At 37.5% G+C, this 20,750-nt stretch overlaps 3 protein-coding genes and 1 long non-coding RNA gene across 4 annotated transcripts; all 4 read left to right on the top strand.

Annotated features, from left to right (window-relative positions):
* The first annotated feature begins 522 nt into the window (after positions 1-522).
* Positions 523-10,791, top strand: LOC122349482 (polymeric immunoglobulin receptor-like). The gene is made up of 17 exons (XM_043245543.1): positions 523-579; positions 1,619-1,981; positions 2,093-2,398; positions 2,489-2,782; positions 2,869-3,195; positions 3,278-3,577; positions 4,346-4,387; positions 4,911-5,003; positions 5,117-5,139; positions 5,218-5,403; positions 7,959-8,020; positions 8,106-8,166; positions 8,250-8,409; positions 9,539-9,796; positions 9,908-10,213; positions 10,305-10,598; positions 10,685-10,791. Exons 3-17 carry the CDS (start codon positions 2,260-2,262, stop codon positions 10,789-10,791), a joined length of 2,652 nt encoding a protein of 883 aa, XP_043101478.1. The 5' UTR covers positions 523-579; positions 1,619-1,981; positions 2,093-2,259.
* A 122-nt stretch (positions 10,792-10,913) lies between these two features.
* Positions 10,914-13,365, top strand: LOC122349476. Its single transcript, XM_043245530.1, has 6 exons — positions 10,914-11,010; positions 11,150-11,392; positions 12,164-12,205; positions 12,729-12,821; positions 12,935-12,957; positions 13,036-13,365. The coding sequence occupies exons 1-6, from the start codon at positions 10,914-10,916 to the stop codon at positions 13,261-13,263; spliced, it is 726 nt and encodes a 241-aa protein (XP_043101465.1). The 3' UTR covers positions 13,264-13,365.
* Positions 13,366-17,551: 4,186 nt separating this feature from the next.
* LOC122326719 lies at positions 17,552-18,480 on the top strand. Its single transcript, XR_006247505.1, has 3 exons — positions 17,552-17,726; positions 17,817-18,110; positions 18,197-18,480. It is a non-coding gene; the product is annotated as an uncharacterized LOC122326719 (long non-coding RNA).
* Positions 18,481-18,558: 78 nt separating this feature from the next.
* On the top strand, positions 18,559-20,293 carry LOC122349470. Its single transcript, XM_043245516.1, has 4 exons — positions 18,559-18,874; positions 19,600-19,701; positions 19,846-19,889; positions 19,982-20,293. Exons 1-4 carry the CDS (start codon positions 18,559-18,561, stop codon positions 20,264-20,266), a joined length of 747 nt encoding a protein of 248 aa, XP_043101451.1. The 3' UTR covers positions 20,267-20,293.
* The last annotated feature ends 457 nt before the right edge of the window (positions 20,294-20,750 follow it).

Raw genomic sequence — 20,750 nt, 5'->3', positions numbered from 1 at the left:
TGTGAGAGACAACTGGAGGATGCGTGTGCTTGTAATAATAGTGACTTTCATTGCGTTTGAGGATCACATTTGATCAGTTCTTGCTTTCCCTGGATTTTGGTGTGATCTGGTTTTGTCTGAATATCACAGAGACTGAAGTCAGTCTGGAATGAAGGCCACCGTCGTCTTCATCACTGTCTGTCTGATCTCAGGTCAGTTTTATTTAATTATATTACGCAGGTTGTAAATATATAGAAAATAACTCAGATGATCATATGATCTTGTGTTTGTCAGGTCAGGGACTTTGTTTCAATGTGATTGGCTGCTCTGGAGGGAGTGTGATGTTCAAGTGCATGTATCCAAAAGAACATGACGGTCAACATGAAGGAAAGTATTTCTGCAGAGATAAAGAGTGTACAGGAATCAGTTCTGATCTTCAGCAGCGCTGGGGTTAATAATGAGAGAATCTCTCTGTATGCTGATAAAAACAACAGATTCCTGAAAGTGTTTATCAGGAAGCTCAGCAGAGAGGATGATGGAAACACACATGTGGAAACAATCAGAAATGGAGTCGTGATGTTGAGTTAAAGGTTAACAAAAGTGCGTATGATACTTTCTACTTTAATATTATTTAAAATTTATAGAATTTAAAAAGGTGCACTATGGTATATAAATATAAACAGATATAAAGGTAAATAACAATGAAAATTAAAAAAAAAAAAGTAAAAATAGTTTGCATGCCTTATCCTTATTCACAGTGATACACTTACAAAAATAATAGTTAATAATGATTTATAATTAAGTTGATTTAGATTTTATCGGCATTTAACCTCCTTATAAGAAAATGATGGGCATTTATTTCCCGATTGCAATAAATACATTTTATCAGGGTTTTTTTGCTAAATAAGACATTGTAACCAGCAGAGGGAGCCGTTGTACGAGTACTAACTGAGCTCAACCATCAGACTTCCTCTGCATCTACTTCCTGTTTGAGGCCTTTATAACCAGAGGCCCTCCATGTGCTCAAATGTGAAGTATTCCCAGTTTAACCTGCCTTAATCAGAGCGGTTTCCTGATTGTTCTGCCTGACCTGTTTGTTTATGATTCTGCCTTGTTCTCTGTATTCGATTCTTTGGATTCCCCCTTTTGCTCTCTCTGCTTGGTTTGGATTGGTTTTTGACCCACTGCCTGTTTATTGACTTTGCCTTTTGTATTTGCTCATTAAACTTCTGTGAATGGATTCTAACCGTCATTAAAGAGCTTTTATTTTTTTATTTTTGTTTTGCAAACCATACCTTTAGTAACTAAAACAAACAATTTTAATCAGACCGATACAATATGTCAGATTGAGGCCCACCGAAATAGTCTCTAATGAGACATCTAGGTATATATATCTATAGTCCGGACAGTCAGGCAGCCATTTTGGAAATGCCTTGGTGGACTTCTTTCTGCCTTGACGTAGAATGATGGATCTGATCTGATCACAGCTACCTGTAAATATACCTAAAAAAAACTCTGCAAAACATTTATCTATTAAACAGAGATGGCAGCAAAGACAAAGTATTGCACCTTTAATACTTCTAATAACATGTTCAGTTTTTAGTGTACGCCGCAATGATTTGTTGAACTTATTTTTCAGACTCTTCTTCTTGTGGGACGTCTGTTATCGGATCTGCATATATTAGTCAAACAATCACTATCCGCTGTGAATATGATCAAGGGTTTAAAAAACACACCAAAGTCTTCTACAGAGTGAACGGAGATCCTGAGCTTGTCCTGAACTCTTCATCATCATCATCATCATCATCATCATCATCATCATCTGAGGAGAAGTTCATCCTGACTGACTCTCAGAAAGATCACTTTAATGTAACCATCACAGACGTTTCTGATGGAGGAGTTTATTTATGTGGAGTGGAGAGAGACGGATCAGATAAACCACCTTCAGAAACATCTATCACTTACATCACCTTCATTAAAGAGATTGAGCTGAATGTTCAAAGTGAGTTTAGTTTCATTTTAATTATTTAATACTCTATCTCAAAATAAGAAAAGTAAATCTCTCCTGACTGTTAATAATGTAATAAATGAAGAAATAAATCTTGTCTTGCAGGTCAGATAACTTCTGTCCAGGTCGAGGCCTACATCAGTAAATCAGTCTTCATCACCTGTACATTTCCACAGAAATTAAAAAGAAACAAGAAATTCTTGCAGAAAGATCCCTCACAGAAGATCCATGATGAAGATCAGAATCAATGGGTCCAACGTAATAAAGTGCACATGTATGATGATACCAGTGAAGGACTTCTGAAGGTTTTTATCAGTGATTTAACTGAAGGTGATGAAGGAACGTACAGATGTGGAGTGAATACTGATAAAGATCATCTGTTCACTGAGATCAAACTGAAGATCAGTACAGGTAAAGAACTTGTTTTGGACACTTTCTAGCAGTTAAAATGAAGACATTTCTGATTTATTAGTATTATTTATGCATTTCTTTTATATATAGCTGATGATTTTCCTGCATCAAGCACATCAGCTGTTTTTGGTGAAAGTGTGAAGCTCACCTGTAATTCTACTGAGAAAAACAAGACCTTCAAACACATCTGTAAAGAGAACAAGGAGAAGATCTGTGAGAAGATCAGTTCATCAGAGTTTTCTGAAAGTACAGCAGGAGTTTTCACAGCGATCTTCAGTAATGTGAGGCTGAGAGATGCTGGAGTTTACTGGTGTGGAGAAGAAACCAGAAACAAACATCTGACTTCTGTTTCTCTCACCAATAAACATGAGCTGACTTTATCCAGTATGTACAGAAACCACAAACACTTCAATAATATATCCATGTATTTTACAGTGTGTTAATATGTCCCTCTTCTCTTTGACTATCAGTTCCTCCAGTGATTGGACGAGAAGGAGATTCAGTCGACATCAAATGTCCTTATGAGGACACAGAAGAAAGATGTCTGCGCAGTGGAAACTGTTTGAAAAAAGAAATAAAATATCTGTGCAAAGGAAAATGTTTCACGAAAGATGCTCAAAATATAATTCGATCAGATGAAGCCCATGTTAAAAAGCCAAATATTTCAGTGAAGGACGACACTGAGCTCTTCACTGTGACCATGACTGAGCTGAGAGCAGAGGATGCTGGGAAATACTGGTGTTCAGTGAAAGACGTGCTTCTTCTTCCTGTTGAGCTCATGATCATCAGGAAGGACGGTGAGGAGGTTTATTTAGGAATAATCTCAATGTTTCTGATCATTGTACTATCACTCATCATATTTAATGTTGTGTTCTTCAGGGGTCTCTCAGGAAGCGTCTGTTGGAGAATCGGTGAACATCAGCTGTAAACACATCAGGAATCAAGATCAGAGGTTTTTCTGTAGAGGAGATCAGCCCAATATCTGCATCAGAGACGGAGTTCATGTTTCATCCAGTAACAGTGAAGACCACAGATTCTCTCTGACTGAAGAAACCTCTGCTGGAGTCTTTACTGTGAAGATCAGAGACCTGAGAGAAGAGGATTCTGGGAAATACTGGTGTGGAGAAGAGAGTTCTGGGTCCTTCATATTCACTGAAGTTCAGCTACATGTGACCAGAGGTAAAAGACCTTTATTTTACTATTATTTACAAAAGAAAAATATTCTTTCTTCAGATGAATACAGATGTTTAGAGAAGTTTATTAATTTTTTTCTTCTACTTTATTGCACATCAGACTGCACATTGTTATGTGTTTTAAGGTTGAAGGAAATGTTCTGGGTTTTGAGAATGTGATAATCATTTTGGGGAACTCTGTGTGTGTGTGTGTGTGTGTGTGTGTGTGTGTGTGTGTGTGTGTGTGTGTGTGTGTGTGTTTGATGTTGTGTGACCACTGTCACCAAGCAACTGTGTTGAAGTAAAACTGACTGCTTTGCTTCTCCTTTGTCTTCTGAACACAATTTAAGATATTTTGGATGAAAACTGGCTTGTGACTGTCTCATTGACTGACAAACAGAAACTGTCAAGGCGCTGAAAAGTATGAAAGATGTCGCCTGAAAACACCATCAGTGCCTTATGTAATATTATGAAACTTGCATGAAACTTATAAAGAAATACGAGCTACGAGAATAGATGGGTGTTCTTCTCATTGTGTCTACATAGCAGCAGATCTAGAACGGCCCTCAAAGAACGCAAGAAGAGCTTAATTTGAATCATGTCCTAAATGTATTAAACTTAGCTGTGTACACATTACCAAAACATGTCTTAATAGATAGCATAGCTTGATTTGTTGTAAAAGACCCTACTCTAAAACCCTTCAATTTACTTTAACATAAGTGTCGGATACACAACATGTGTACACACACACTTAATTATTTATGTATTTTTTTAGAAATGACCTCTCCTACCACCAAAGAGGAAACAGAAAAGCCTGGTGAGATCCTTCAACTCTTTCTCATTATGTTGTGAAGCTCTTCTGTTCTTGCACGTATGACATCAAACGTCACTGTTTCTCTGTTTTGCAAAATCAATGATATCCAGGTGAAAACACATAAGTGTTTTTTTCTTTAAATGATAACATGTTAGTGTTTGTTAGTTCCTCACACAGAGCTTATGAAGACATCAGACGAGTAACCTGGACTTTTTATGATGTTTTTGTCATTTTTTGGAGTATGACGGTTACTGTCTGTTTTCATTGTTTCACTGTATTTTACGTTTATATCTTACAATTTTGACTTTTCTTGGAATTTGGATTTTACATCTCGCCATTCTTTTTCATTTTACTTTCCACCACCAAATAAAACAATAAAAATGCAGGCCCAGACTTCCTGAGGAGCTGTGATTGTTCTTTCAGGAATGGCCTCATCTGGCAGCAAAAAAGTGATCTTATGATACAAGCATGGGTGTCAGATGCATGATATGTATGAATATTGCCAATGAATGTCATGTGATTTCAGGCTCCTCTGTGAAGGTTGCTGTTCCTGTGGGATTGCTCCTGCTGGCTCTGGTTACAGCCTTAATCTTATTCAAACTAAAACACAGGAAACACGGTGAGATGCTAACACACACTACTGAACACTCAGTAAATCTCAGTTTGTGAAAAATACGCAGTTAAATTCATCTCGGACGCTCTTAATCTCAGACGTTTATTTTGTTCACACAGGGACTGCTTCATCGTCAGAGACAGTGAGTTTCAGATATACATCTTTATTTGTGAAATGTCTGCAGGGCTACTTCATGTTTTGGAGATTTTACTGCTTGCAGGCTCAAGAGGTGATTCAAGATGCCAGACAGCATTCAGTCTCAGATCCCGAATCAGCTCATCTCTATTCCACCGTCCAGTCACCCACAATCCCCTCTGATGGGCTCCTGTACTCCTCTGTCAGTTTCAGAAGCACGAAGAGTCTCTCAGTGACTCTTCAGTCAGATTCAGTGAAGACGAGATTCACTGTGAATATGCATCCGTCAATCACAGCATTGGACCAAAATAATATCAGCACTGGATTTTTGTTTTAGAAGGATGTCTGTAATAATCAATCCGTGTCATTGAAGAAGTTATAGAGCGGTTAGCGACACGTCGCTGTTGAGAAAGAAGCTGAAATGTTTCTCGTTGACTAAAGAAAACATGGACTTTTATTTGAAATGTGCTTTTCATCTTTGTATTTGCGGAGATGCAGCTTCATATTATGCACAAGCTTTTTTCAATTGCACTCATTGTCATTCATGTCAGTTTGTTATAAAATGTGATGTACATAATAACTTGCTAGGATTAAAATATTTTTTATTCTGTAAAAATCAACTTAATTAGCAATAAACTATATTTTTAGAAATATCTACTAAATTAGAAAAAAAATCACATTTTAACTTAACGTATTGCAAATATATTGGATAAGACGTTCTGCTAAATGAATAAATAAATTTGTCAAGAGCTGTTTGCTCAAAGACACACAAGACTTCCATTTAATGTGTCGCTGAAGGGTAATGTTGACAAAGCAAAGGAATCAGAGAGAATCTCAACAATGGCGGCAAACAACAAAATGCTTAATGCTGCAATGCATGCTGGATAACACCATAGTCAAAACTCCCATGATGCACTGCAGCATTAATAATTATTGTCATTACTTTTGAGGATCACATGAAGTGTTCATGTCTAAAAGCCTGAACAGGTTCAGCTCTTTTGTTCTTTTTCACTATTGATTCATTATAGTTGAAGTTGTTCAATAGCATTTTTTGTTGTTCAGTAAGAGCTGAATTTCATTCAATACCCAAACAGAGTCTACTTCTTGATATTTCTTATTCATAGATACTTCATGAGGCCAAATAAAGCAAACACTGATCTTCATGATGGTGATTTTACCAATAAAACATCAACTCCACTGTAACTCTCAATAACAGCAGGTGTTCATCACTAATGCATCATCAATTAATTAGTCACTTAATTATCTCATTAACTTTAACTCTTTAACTGTTTAAAAGTTCTCCACATTGCTCCCGGATGCTGGACTCAGATACAGCACTGGTGTATCCCATCATGCATTATGTTCTGGATATGAATCGTACATTTTTTTGCCCAGACCTTGCGAGATGTTGGATAAAGTGTTGTTTAATCAGTTTACATGTTTTGTAAAACATCTAAAACGCCCATTCATCACGTAATTCAAGACAATTCATTCGTTTTTTCTTAGGGACCACAAAACAAACATTTATAAAGTTGCGTGCACAAAATGAAGAGTTGTTTGCAGGTGCAACGATTTTAAAATATGAACATTTAATTTAAATTCAAATCTTCTAACAGTGTTGTTTATTGTTCTTTACTCCCACTTGGTCCAAATACAGGAAATACATCATTTAAGTAGTTAAGTGCACAGACAGCAAGTGTGGGTTTTTGGATAAAACCAAAGCACCAGCTCTACTCAAACACACCTGAAGCAGCGAATCAAGGTCTTACTAGGTATACTTCAAACTCCCAGACAAGTGTGTTGAGGCGAGTTGAAGCTAAACTCCTCCAGGAACAGTTCGATGGCCCCTGGTCAAGAGATGCTATTACTGCACCATCTAGTGTTTGTTTCTGTGTCACACGTGGCTGCTGCTTGCTGGCTGCTTAAAGGAGGAAGGACTTTTGGTTCTAAACTACTTAGTAGGCTTCTATTGCCGTGTTCATTTTTGAGAAGCCTTGTTAGTTATGTGGTAACCATTTCTGGCCTTTTCACTCTTCTAGAACCGGGTGAGGAACATTGATCCTGGAGGGCCACTGTCCTGCACAGTTCAGCTCCAAACCTGAATAACAAAAAACACCCTGAAGACCTTGAATAGCTGGTAGTGTTTGATTAGAGAGCTAAACTCTGCAGGACAGCGGCTCTCCAGGATCAACGTCCCCCAACCCTGATCGAGAGGAGACCCACTCACGCCAATGAATGGTTATGTATGCATTTAATTCTTTTTCTTGAACAGACACCAATGAGATAACATGCAACACAGTTCTGAAATACTCTAAACCCTCAGTGTGTGAGAGTTTCACAAGGCTCTGGGTGACTTTCTCTGAAAGCGAAGTAAAAGGATGTGAGATAAATTGTAATCAGTTAGATGCAAATGGCAACTATCAGAAGAGTCTGCTAAAAAAGTGCCTCGACCAATTTGTAGGCCTCTCAAAACACCCACTATAAATACATGATTTCATCATCTGTATGCTTTCTCTGAAAACCTTACTGATGTGTTATCTGCGCTGTTATTCAGAATGTTTCTCTACATCATTTTCACATATATTTATCTTTATCTTTCACACATATCTAAACACATAGCTCTTTCCGCAGCTGGGTGGAAACTTTACAGAGAATAAGGAAGAAGAAATGAGAGAGAGAGAGACTGAAGGAGGATATGTGTGTTTACAATTGATGCATTTGGCAGGCGCTTTTATCTAAAAAGGACTTTCACTGTATTCCAAGTATTTGATCAGTTCTTGTTTTCTCTGGATTTTGGTGTGATCTGGTTTTGTCTGAATATCACAGAGACTGAAGTCAGTCTGGAATGAAGGCCACCGTCGTCTTCATCACTGTTTGTCTGATCTCAGGTCAGTTTTATTTAATTATATTACGCAGGTTGTAAATATATAGAAAATAACTCATAAGATGATCATATGATCTTGTGTTTGTCAGGTCAGGGACTTTGTTTCAATGTGATTGGCTGCTCTGGAGGGAGTGTGATGTTCAAGTGCATGTATCCAAAAGAACATGATGGTCAACATAAAGTAAAGTATTTCTGCAGAGATAAAGTGTGGAAAAACCAGTTCTGATCTTCAGCGGCGCTGGGTTAATAATGAGAGAATCTCTCTGTATGACGATAAAAACAACAGATTCTTCACAGTGTTTATCAGGAAGCTCAGCAGAGAGGATGATGGGAAACACACATGTGGAAACAATCAGAAATGGAGTCGTGATGTTGAGTTAAAGGTTAACAAAAGTGCGTATCATACTTTCTACTTTAATATTATTTATAATTTATAGAATTTAAAGGTGCACTATGGTATATAAATATAAACAGATATAAAGGTAAATAACAATGAAAATTAAAAATAAAAAAGTAAAAATAGTTTGCATGCCTTATCCTTATTCACAGTGATACACTTACAAAAATAATAGTTAATAATGATTTATAATTAAGCTGATTTAGATTTTATCGGCATTTAACCTCCTTATAAGAAAATGATGGGCATTTATTTCCGATTGCAATAAATACATTTTATCAGGGTTTTTGCTAAATAAGACATTGTAACCAGCAGAGGAGCCGTTGTACGAGTACTAACTGTGCTCAACCATCAGACTTCCTCTGCATCTACTTCCTGTTTGAGGGCTTTATAACCAGAGGCCCTCCATGTGCTCAAATGTGAAGTATTCCCAGTTTAACCTGCCTTAATCAGCGGTTTCCTGATTGTTCTGCCTGACCTGTTTGTTTATGATTCTGCCTTGTTCTCTGTATTCGATTCTTTGGATTCCCCCTTTTGCTCTCTCTGCTTGGTTTGGATTGGTTTTTGACCCACTGCCTGTTTATTGACTTTGCCTTTTGTATTTGCTCATTAAACTTCTGTGAATGGATTCTAACCGTCATTAAAGAGCTTTTATTTTTTTATTTTTGTTTTGCAAACCATACCTTTAGTAACTAAAACAAACAATTTTAATCAGACCGATACAATATGTCAGATTATGCCCACGAAATAGTCTCTAATGAGACATCTAGGTATATATATCTATAGTCCGGACAGTCAGGCAGCCATTTTGGAAATGCCTTGGTGGACTTCTTTCTGCCTTGACGTAGAATGATGGATCTGATCTGATCACAGCTACCTGTAAATATACCTAAAAAAACTCTGCAAAACATTTATCTATTAAACAGAGATGGCAGCAAAGACAAAGTATTGCACCTTTAATACTTCTAATAACATGTTCAGTTTTGAGTGTACGCCGCAATGATTTGTTGAACTTATTTTTCAGACTCTTCTTCTTGTGGGACGTCTGTTATCCGATCTGCATATATTAGTCAAACAATCACTATCCGCTGTGAATATGATCAAGGGTTTAAAAACACACAAAAGTCTTCTACAGAGTGAACATAGATCCTGAGCTTGTCCTGAACTCTTCATCATCATCATCATCACCATCATCATCATCATCTGAGGAGAAGTTCATCCTGACTGACTCTCAGAAAGATCACTTTAATGTAACCATCACAGACGTTTCTGATGGAGGAGTTTATTTATGTGGAGTGGAGAGAGACGGATCAGATAAACCACCTTCAGAAACATCTATCACTTACATCACCTTCATTAAAGAGATTGAGCTGAATGTTCAAAGTGAGTTTAGTTTCATTTTAATTATTTAATACTCTATCTCAAAATAAGAAAAGTAAATCTCTCCTGACTGTTAATAATGTAATAAATGAAGAAATAAATCTTGTCTTGCAGGTCAGATAACTTCTGTCCAGGTCGAGGCCTACATCAGTAAATCAGTCTTCATCACGTGTACATTTCCACAAAAATTAAAAAGAAACAAGAAATTCTTGCAGAAAGATCCCTCACAGAAGATCCATGATGAAGATCAGAATCAATGGGTCCAACGTAATAAAGTGCACATCTATGATGATAATAATAAAGGACTTCTGAAGGTTTTTATCAGTGATTTAACTGAAGGTGATGAAGGAACGTACAGATGTGGAGTGAATACTGATAAAGATCATCTGTTCACTGAGATCAAACTGAAGATCAGTACAGGTAAAGAACTTGTTTTGGACACTTTCTAGCAGTTAAAATGAAGACATTTCTGATTTATTAGTATTATTTATGCATTTCTTTTTATATATAGCTGATGATTTTCCTGCATCAAGCACATCAGCTGTTTTTGGTGAAAGTGTGAAACTCACCTGTAATTCTCCTGAGAAACACGGGACCATCAAACACATCTGTAAAGAGAACAAGGAGAAGATCTGTGAGAAGATCAGTTCATCAGAGTTTTCTGAAAGTACAGCAGGAGTTTTCACAGCGATCTTCAGTAATGTGAGGCTGAGAGATGCTGGAGTTTACTGGTGTGGAGAAGAAACCAGAAACAAACATCTGACTTCTGTTTCTCTCACCAATAAACATGAGCTGACTTTATCCAGTATGTACAGAAACCACAAACACTTTAATAATATAGCCATGTATTTTACAGTGTGTTAATATGTCCCTCTTCTCTTTGACTATCAGTTCCTCCAGTGATTGGACGAGAAGGAGATTCAGTCGACATCAAATGTCCTTATGAGGACACAGAAGAAAGATGTCTGCGCAGTGGAAACTGTTTGAAAAAGAAATAAAATATCTGTGCAAAGGAAAATGTTTCACGAAAGATGCTCAAAATATAATTCGATCAGATGAAGCCCATGTTAAAAAGCCAAATATTTCAGTGAAGGACGACACTGAGCTCTTCACTGTGACCATGACTGAGCTGAGAGCAGAGGATGCTGGGAAATACTGGTGTTCAGTGAAAGACGTGTTTCTTCTTCCTGTTGAGCTCATGATCATCAGGAAGGACGGTGAGGAGGTTTATTTAGGAATAATCTCAATGTTTCTGATCATTGTACTATCACTCATCATATTTAATGTTGTGTTCTTCAGGGTCTCTCAGGAAGCGTCTGTCGGAGAATCGGTGAACATCAGCTGTAAACACATCAGGAATCAACATCAGAGGTTTTTCTGTAGAGGAGATCAGCCCAATATCTGCATCAGAGACGGAGTTCAGTGTTTCATCCAGTAACAGTGAAGACCACAGATTCTCTCTGACTGAAGAAACCTCTGCTGGAGTCTTTACTGTGAAGATCAGAGACCTGAGAGAAGAGGATTCTGGGAAATACTGGTGTGGAGAAGAGAGTTCTGGGTCCTTCATATTCACTGAAGTTCAGCTACATGTGACCAGAGGTAAAAGACCTTTATTTTACTATTATTTACAAAGAAAAATATTCTTTCTTCAGATGAATACAGATGTTTAGAGAAGTTTATTAATTTTTTCTTCTACTTTATTGCACATCAGACTGCACATTGTTATGTGTTTTAAGGTTGAAGGAAATGTTCTGGGTTTTGAGAATGTGATAATCATTTTGGGGAACTGTGTGTGTGTGTGTGTGTGTGTGTGTGTGTGTGTGTGTGTGTGTGTGTGTGTGTGTGTGTGTGTGTTTGATGTTGTGTGACCACTGTCACCAAGCAACTGTGTTGAAGTAAAACTGACTGCTTTGCTTCTCCTTTGTCTTCTGAACACAATTTAAGATATTTTGGATGAAAACTGGCTTGTGACTGTCTCATTGACTGACAAACAGAAACTGTCAAGGCGCTGAAAAGTATGAAAGATGTCGCCTGAAAACACCATCAGTGCCTTATGTAATATTATGAAACTTGCATGAAACTTATAAAGAAATACGAGCTACGAGAATAGATGGGTGTTCTTCTCATTGTGTCTACATAGCAGCAGATCTAGAACGGCCCTCAAAGAACGCAAGAAGAGCTTAATTTGAATCATGTCCTAAATGTATTAAACTTAGCTGTGTACACATTACCAAAACATGTCTTAATAGATAGCATAGCTTGATTTGTTGTAAAAAGACCCTACTCTAAAACCCTTCAATTTACTTTAACATAAGTGTCGGATACACAACATGTGTACACACACACTTAATTATTTATGTATTTTTTTAGAAATGACCTCTCCTACCACCAAAGAGGAAACAGAAAAGCCTGGTGAGATCCTTCAACTCTTTCTCATTATGTTGTGAAGCTCTTCTGTTCTTGCACGTATGACATCAAACGTCACTGTTTCTCTGTTTTGCAAAATCAATGATATCCAGGTGAAAACACATAAGTGTTTTTTCTTTAAATGATAACATGTTAGTGTTTGTTAGTTCCTCACACAGAGCTTATGAAGACATCAGACGAGTAACCTGGACTTTTATGATGTTTTTGTCATTTTTTTGGAGTATGACGGTTACTGTCTGTTTTCATTGTTTCACTGTATTTTACGTTTATATCTTACAATTTTGACTTTTCTTGGAATTTGGATTTTACATCTCGCCATTCTTTTCATTTTTACTTTCCACCACCAAATAAAACAATAAAAATGCAGGCCCAGACTTCCCGAGGAGCTGTGATTGTTCTTTCAGGAATGGCCTCATCTGGCAGCAAAAAAAGTGATCTTATGATACAAGCATGGGTGTCAGATGCATGATATGTATGAATATTGCCAATGAATGTCATGTGATTTCAGGCTCCTCTGTGAAGGTTGCTGTTCCTGTGGGATTGCTCCTGCTGGCTCTGGTTACAGCCTTAATCTTATTCAAACTAAAACACAGGAAACACGGTGAGATGCTAACACACACTACTGAACACTCAGTAAATCTCAGTTTGTGAAAAATACGCAGTTAAATTCATCTCGGACGCTCTTAATCTCAGACGTTTATTTTGTTCACACAGGGACTGCTTCATCGTCAGAGACAGTGAGTTTCAGATATACATCTTTATTTGTGAAATGTCTGCAGGGCTACTTCATGTTTTGGAGATTTTACTGCTTGCAGGCTCAAGAGGTGATTCAAGATGCCAGACAGCATTCAGTCTCAGATCCCGAATCAGCTCATCTCTATTCCACCGTCCAGTCACCCACAATCCTCTCTGATGGGCTCCTGTACTCCTCTGTCAGTTTCCAGAAGCACGAAGAGTCTCTCAGTGACTCTTCAGTCAGATTCAGTGAAGACGAGATTCACTGTGAATATGCATCCGTCAATCACAGCATTGGACCAAAATAATATCAGCACTGGATTTTTGTTTTAGAAGGATGTCTGTAATAATCAATCCGTGTCATTGAAGAAGTTATAGAGCGGTTAGCGACACGTCGCTGTTGAGAAAGAAGCTGAAATGTTTCGTTGACTAAAGAAAACATGGACTTTTATTTGAAATGTGCTTTTCATCTTTGTATTTGCGGAGATGCAGCTTCATATTATGCACAAGCTTTTTTCAATTGCACTCATTGTCATTCATGTCAGTTTGTTATAAAATGTGATGTACATAATAACTTGCTAGGATTAAAATATTTTTATTCTGTAAAAATCTACTTAATTAGCAATAAACTATATTTTTAGAAATATCTACTAAATTAGAAAAAATCACATTTTAACTTAACGTATTGCAAATATATTGGATAAGACGTTCTGCTAAATGAATAAATAAATTTGTCAAGAGCTGTTTGCTCAAAGACACACAAGACTTCCATTTAATGTGTCGCTGAAGGGTAATGTTGACAAAGCAAAGGAATCAGAGAGAATCTCAACAATGGCGGCAAACAACAAAATGCTTAATGCTGCAATGCATGCTGGATAACACCATAGTCAAAACTCCCATGATGCACTGCAGCATTAATAATTATTGTCATTACTTTTGAGGATCACATGAAGTGTTCATGTCTAAAAAAGCCTGAACAGGTTCAGCTCTTTTGTTCTTTTTCACTATTGATTCATTATAGTTGAAGTTGTTCAATAGCATTTTTTGTTGTTCAGTAAGAGCTGAATTTCATTCAATACCCAAACAGAGTCTACTTCTTGATATTTCTTATTCATAGATACTTCATGAGGCCAAATAAAGCAAACACTGATCTTCATGATGGTGATTTTACCAATAAAACATCAACTCCACTGTAACTCTCAATAACAGCAGGTGTTCATCACTAATGCATCATCAATTAATTAGTCACTTAATTATCTCATTAACTTTAACTCTTTAACTGTTTAAAAGTTCTCCACATTGCTCCCGGATGCTGGACTCAGATACAGCACTGGTGTATCCCATCATGCATTATGTTCTGGATATGAATCGTACATTTTTGCCCAGACCTTGCGAGATGTTGGATAAAGTGTTGTTTAATCAGTTTACATGTTTTGTAAAACATCTAAAACTCCCATTCATCACGTAATTCAAGACATTTCATTCGTTTTTTTCTTAGGGACCACAGAACAAACATTTATAAAGTTGCTTGCACAAAATGAAGAGTTGTTTACAGGTGCAACGATTTTAAAATATGAACATTTAATTTAAATTCAAATCTTCTAACAGTGTTGTTTATTGTTCTTTACTCCCACTTGGTCCAAATACAGGAAATACATCATTTAAGTAGTCAAGTGCACAGACAGCAAGTGTGGGTTTTGGATAAAACCAAAGCTCCAGCTCTACTCAAACACACCTGAAGCAGCGAATCAAGGTCTTACTAGGTATACTTCAAACTCCCAGACAAGTGTGTTGAGGCGAGTTGAAGCTAAACTCCTCCAGGAACAGTTCGATGGCCCCTGGTCAAGAGATGCTATTACTGCACCATCTAGTGTTTGTTTCTGTGTCACACGTGGCTGCTGCTTGCTGGCTGCTTAAAGGAGGAAGGACTTTTGGTTCTAAACTACTTAGTAGGCTTCTGTTGCCGTGTTCATTTTTGTTAGTTATGTGGTAACCATTTCTGGCCTTTTCACTCTTCTAGAACCGGGTGAGGAACATTGATCCTGGAGGGCCACTGTCCTGCACAGTTCAGCTCCAAACCTGAATAACAAAAAAAAACACCCTGAAGACCTTGAATAGCTGGTAGTGTTTGATTAGAGAGCTAAACTCTGCAGGACAGCGGCTCTCCAGGATCAACGTCCCCCAACCCTGATCGAGAGGAGACCCACTCACGCCAATGAATGGTTATGTATGCATTTAATTCTTTTCTTGAACAGACACCAATGAGATAACATGCAACACAGTTCTGAAATACTCTAAACCCTCAGTGTGTGAGAGTTTCACAAGGCTCTGGGTGACTTTCTCTGAAAGCGAAGTAAAAGGATGTGAGATAAATTGTAATCAGTTAGATGCAAATGGCAACTATCAGAAGAGTCTGCTAAAAAAGTGCCTCGACCAATTTGTAGGCCTCTCAAAACACCCACTATAAATACATGATTTCATCATCTGTATGCTTTCTCTGAAAACCTTACTGATGTGTTATCTGCGCTGTTATTCAGAATGTTTCTCTACATCATTTTCACATATATTTATCTTTATCTTTCACACATATCTAAACACATAGCTCTTTCCGCAGCTGGGTGGAAACTTTACAGAGAATAAGGAAGAAGAAATGAGAGAGAGAGAGACTGAAGGAGGATATGTGTGTTTACAATTGATGCATTTGGCAGGCGCTTTTATCTAAAAGGACTTTCACTGTATTCCAAGTATTTGATCAGTTCTTGTTTTCTCTGGATTTTGGTGTGATCTGGTTTTGTCTGAATATCACAGAGACTGAAGTCAGTCTGGAATGAAGGCCACCGTCGTCTTCATCACTGTTTGTCTGATCTCAGGTCAGTTTTATTTAATTATATTACGCAGGTTGTAAATATATAGAAAATAACTCATAAGATGATCGTATGATCTTGTGTTTGTCAGGTCAGGGACTTTGTTTCAATGTGATTGGCTGCTCTGGAGGAGTGTGATGTTCAAGTGCATGTATCCAAAAGAACATGACGGTCAACATAAAGTAAAGTATTTCTGCAGAGATAAAGAGTGTGGAAAAACCAGTTCTGATCTTCAGCGGCGCTGGGTTAATAATGAGAGAATCTCTCTGTATGACGATAAAAACAACAGATTCTTCACAGTGTTTATCAGGAAGCTCAGCAGAGAGGATGATGGGAAACACACACATGTGGAAACAATCAGAAATGGAGTCATGATGTTGAGTTAAAGGTTAACAAAAGTGCGTATCATACTTTCTACTTTAATATTATTTATAATTTATAGAATTTAAAGGTGCACTATGGTATATAAATATAAACAGATATAAAGGTAAATAACAATGAAAATTAAAAATAAAAAAAGTAAAAATAGTTTGCATGCCTTATCCTTATTCACAGTGATACACTTACAAAAATAATAGTTAATAATGATTTATAATTAAGCTGATTTAGATTTTATCGGCATTTAACCTCCTTATAAGAAAATGATGGGCATTTATTTCCCGATTGCAATAAATACATTTTATCAGGGTTTTTGCTAAATAAGACATTGTAACCAGCAGAGGAGCCGTTGCACGAGTACTAACTGAGCTCAACCATCAGACTTCCTCTGCATCTACTTCCTGTTTGAGGCCTTTATAACCAGAGGCCCTCCATGTGCTCAAATGTGAAGTATTCCCAGTTTAACCTGTCTTACCGAGCGGTTAGACATGTAGGTATATATATCTATACTCCAGGCAGTCAGACCGCCATTTTGGAAATACTTTGGTGGATTTCTTTCTGCCTTGACGTAGAATGATGGATTTGCTTTGATCACAGCTAACCATAAATCTACCTAAAAAAACTCTGCTAAACATTTATCTATTAAACAGAGATGGCAGCAAAGACAAAGTATTGCACCTTTAATACTTCTAATAACATGTTCAGTTTTTTAGTGTACGCTGCAATGATTTGTTGAACTTATTTTTCAGACTCTTCTTCTTGTGGGGACGTCTGTTATCGGATCTGCATATATTAGTCAAACAATCACTATCCGCTGTGAATATGATCAAGGGTTTAAAAACACACCAAAGTCTTCTACAGAGTGAACGGAGATCCTGAGCTTGTCCTGAACTCTTCATCATCATCATCATCATCTTCATCATCATCTTCATCATCTGAGGAGAAGTTCATCCTGACTGACTCTCAGAAAGATCACTTTAATGTAACCATCAGAAACGTTTCTGCAGAGGATAGAGGAGTTTATTTATGTGGAGTGGAGAGAGACGGATCAGATAAACCACCTTCAGAAACATCTATCACTTACATCACCTTCATTAAAGAGATTGAGCTGAATGTTTCTAGTGAGTTCAGCTTCATTTTAATTTGAAAAAAGTAATACATACATAACAGCTCTCTCCTGACTGTTCATAATGTAATAAATGAAGAAATAAATCTTGTCTTGCAGGTCAGATAACTTCTGTCCAGGTCGAGGCCTACATCAGTAAATCAGTCTTCATCACGTGTACATTTCCACAAAAATTAAAAGAAACAAGAAATTCTTGCAGAAAGATCCTCACAGAAGATCCATGATGAAGATCAGAATCAATGGGTCCAACGTAATAAAGTGCACATCTATGATGATAATAATAAAGGACTTCTGAAGGTTTTTATCAGTGATTTAACTGAAGGTGATGAAGGAACGTACAGATGTGGAGTGAATACTGATAAAGATCATCTGTTCACTGAGATCAAACTGAAGATCAGTACAGGTAAAGAACTTGTTTTGGACACTTTCTAGCAGTTAAAATGAAGACATTTCTGATTTATTAGTATTATTTATGCATTTCTTTTATATATAGCTGATGATTTTCCTGCATCAAGCACATCAGCTGTTTTTGGTGAAAGTGTGAAGCTCACCTGTAATTCTCCTGAGAAAAACAAGACCTTCAAACACATCTGTAAAGAGAACGAGGAGAAGATCTGTGAGAAGATCAGTTCATCAGAGTTTTCTGAAAGTACAGCAGGAGTTTTCACAGCGATCTTCAGTAATGTGAGGCTGAGAGATGCTGGAGTTTACTGGTGTGGAGAAGAAACCAGAAACAAACATCTGACTTCTGTTTCTCTCACCAATAAACATGAGCTGACTTTATCCAGTATGTACAGAAACCACAAACACTTTAATAATATAGCCATGTATTTTACAGTGTGTTAATATGTCTCTCTTCTCTTTGACTATCAGTTCCTCCAGTCATCAGACGAGAAGGAGATTCAGTCGACATCAAATGTCCTTATGATAAAAATATTCAAAAAAAACAAAGCATCTGTCCAAAGGAAAATGTTTCAAGAAAGATGCTCAAAATATAATTCGATCAGATGAAGCCCATGTTAAAAAGCCAAATATTTCAGTGAAGGACGACACTGAGCTCTTCACTGTGACCATGACTGAGCTGAGAGCAGAGGATGCTGGGAAATACTGGTGTTCAGTGAAAGACGAGCTTCTTCTTCCTGTTGAGCTCATGATCATCAGGAAGGACGGTGAGGAGGTTTATTTAGGAATAATCTCAATGTTTCTGATCATTGTACTATCACTCATCATATTTAATGTTGTGTTTCTTCAGGGTCTCTCAGGAAGCGTCTGTTGGAGAATCGGTGAACATCAGCTGTAAACACATCAGGAATCAAGATCAGAGGTTTTTCTGTAGAGGAGATCAGCCCAATATCTGCATCAGAGACGGAGTTCATGTTTCATCCAGTAACAGGATAAACCACAGATTCTCTCTGACTGAAGAAACCTCTGCTGGAGTCTTTACTGTGAAGATCAGAGACCTGAGAGAAGAGGATTCTGGGAAATACTGGTGTGGAGAAGAGAGTTCTGGGTCCTTCATATTCACTGAAGTTCAGCTACATGTGCCCAGAGGTAAAACAAACACTTAAGCAGAAATTTAATTAATGAATCTACTTCTGTTGTTGTTGTATAATAACATGGTATAAAAAAGGTATTACAAATAGGAGGTGATCTATGAGGGCATTTCCACTTTTTTTCCAAAGGCTAAAAATTCAGGTTTTCTTCTCTCTTTTTGTAAATATGGTTTGTACAGTATATAAAAATACACTGGAATTTAATTGGAATGTCCTCATATTTCAAAAAAACAAATGTGTGTGCGTGTTTTAAATGCAATGCAGTAAAAGTCAATGGGATCCAATGCAGTTAGCAACATTCATCAAAATATCTTTTGCGCACCAATAGTACAGATTTCAAGGAACATGTGGCTCATTTAATGATGACAAAAATCTTCTAAAATCTTTTTTCCATTTTTTGGTGTACTGTACCTTTAAAGCAGCATGCTGTGGTATAGTCTGCAGCTTCAGTCTGAAGAGTCATTTTCACACCAGCTTTAAACCACAAACAGGAAGCAAACGACCAGTGGTGGTCTTTGCCAGGTTTGACGTGTTTCACACGGAATAGGCCTTGTGACAGAAGGGCCTCAGATCACAGCAGATGAGAGAGTTTTCATTTTCAAGTGTGATTTTAAAATTTTGGAAATGTATTATAGCAGTGGATGACAGTATAGCAATAATTCAGTCGCGCTACACCCAGTGCTTTAGTCCAACAAAAAAAACCTGCGACAATTCTTTTGTCAGTTTCAGGCTTTTCTGTGACAGCTTTGGTTTCTGTGGGTCTGGTCCTGCTGGCTGTGTTTTTAGCGCTGGTGTTGTTCAAAATAAAACGCAGCAGAAAACACGGTGAGACACACAAAACGTACTACTGAACATTTAATCAATCGCAGTTCGTCTGCCTCCGCTGGTCAGATATACATATATAGATTTATATACCTAGATGTCTCAGAAATACAACAGTTCAAATCATTTCCCGTTTTTTGCACGCAGACGTCATCTCGTCAGACAGGAGAGAGACAGAAGGCCACCAAACTGTGAGTTTCACAACTGAACTGATCTGTGCCTAAATATCTGACAAGGTGTGTACCCTTTAAGAGTTCATGTTTGAGGGCTTTTATTATTGCAGGATCGAGAAGAGATTCAGGTCTCAGATCCCGAATCAGCTCATCTCTATTCCACCGTCCAGTCACCCACAATCCCCTCTGATGGGCTCCTGTACTCCTCTGTCAGTTTCAGAAGCACGAAGAGTCTCTCAGTGACTCTTCAGTCAGATTCAGTGAAGACGAGATTCACTGTGAATATGCATCCGTCAATCACAGCATTGGACCAAAATAATATCAGCACTGGATATCAGAACCTGTCGCTGAGAATAATGACCGAGCCGCGTGTAAAAATCGTTCTGTTTTATTAGACTAGTCATTGAGCAGGAAAGAAGCTGAAACCTTGTCTTCTTCTTTGTATCGGTTCAGGTGTGTCTTGTTAATTAAGTCATTTCCTGTGTGCTATATAAATTCCTGTTTGTTCCTCGTCTTTGCAGCGTGTGATTTCTGTCTGCTTTCGTTCCAATGTGGATCATTAAAGACTGTTAAAAGGATATTCCTCATTGTGTGCTCTTTCCCGCTCCACGCGCTTGACACTTCCATGTAAAATGTGATCTCAAGACTTTTTGTTTCTCCCTATTATAAGTGTCTTTTATCCTTGCAAGCACCAATTTATAGAAATGGAAGGAAGGAATAGAAGTATGAATTTGACACAATCTGTGTTGAGTGCAGGTTTGTGCAGGAAAATCTTTGCAGTGATAGTTTATCATTATAATTGTAACGTGATGGTATGCATTTGTTTTGCACATGGCGTCATATCTGCATGAAAAACAGAGTATGGACTTTTTACAAATG

The sequence above is a fragment of the Puntigrus tetrazona genome, chromosome 1 (genome assembly GCF_018831695.1).
Source record: "Puntigrus tetrazona isolate hp1 chromosome 1, ASM1883169v1, whole genome shotgun sequence".
Lineage (NCBI taxonomy): Eukaryota > Metazoa > Chordata > Actinopteri > Cypriniformes > Cyprinidae > Puntigrus > Puntigrus tetrazona.
The sequence above is the reverse complement of the archived record's forward strand: the minus strand, read 5'-3'. Positions and strand labels throughout refer to the sequence as shown.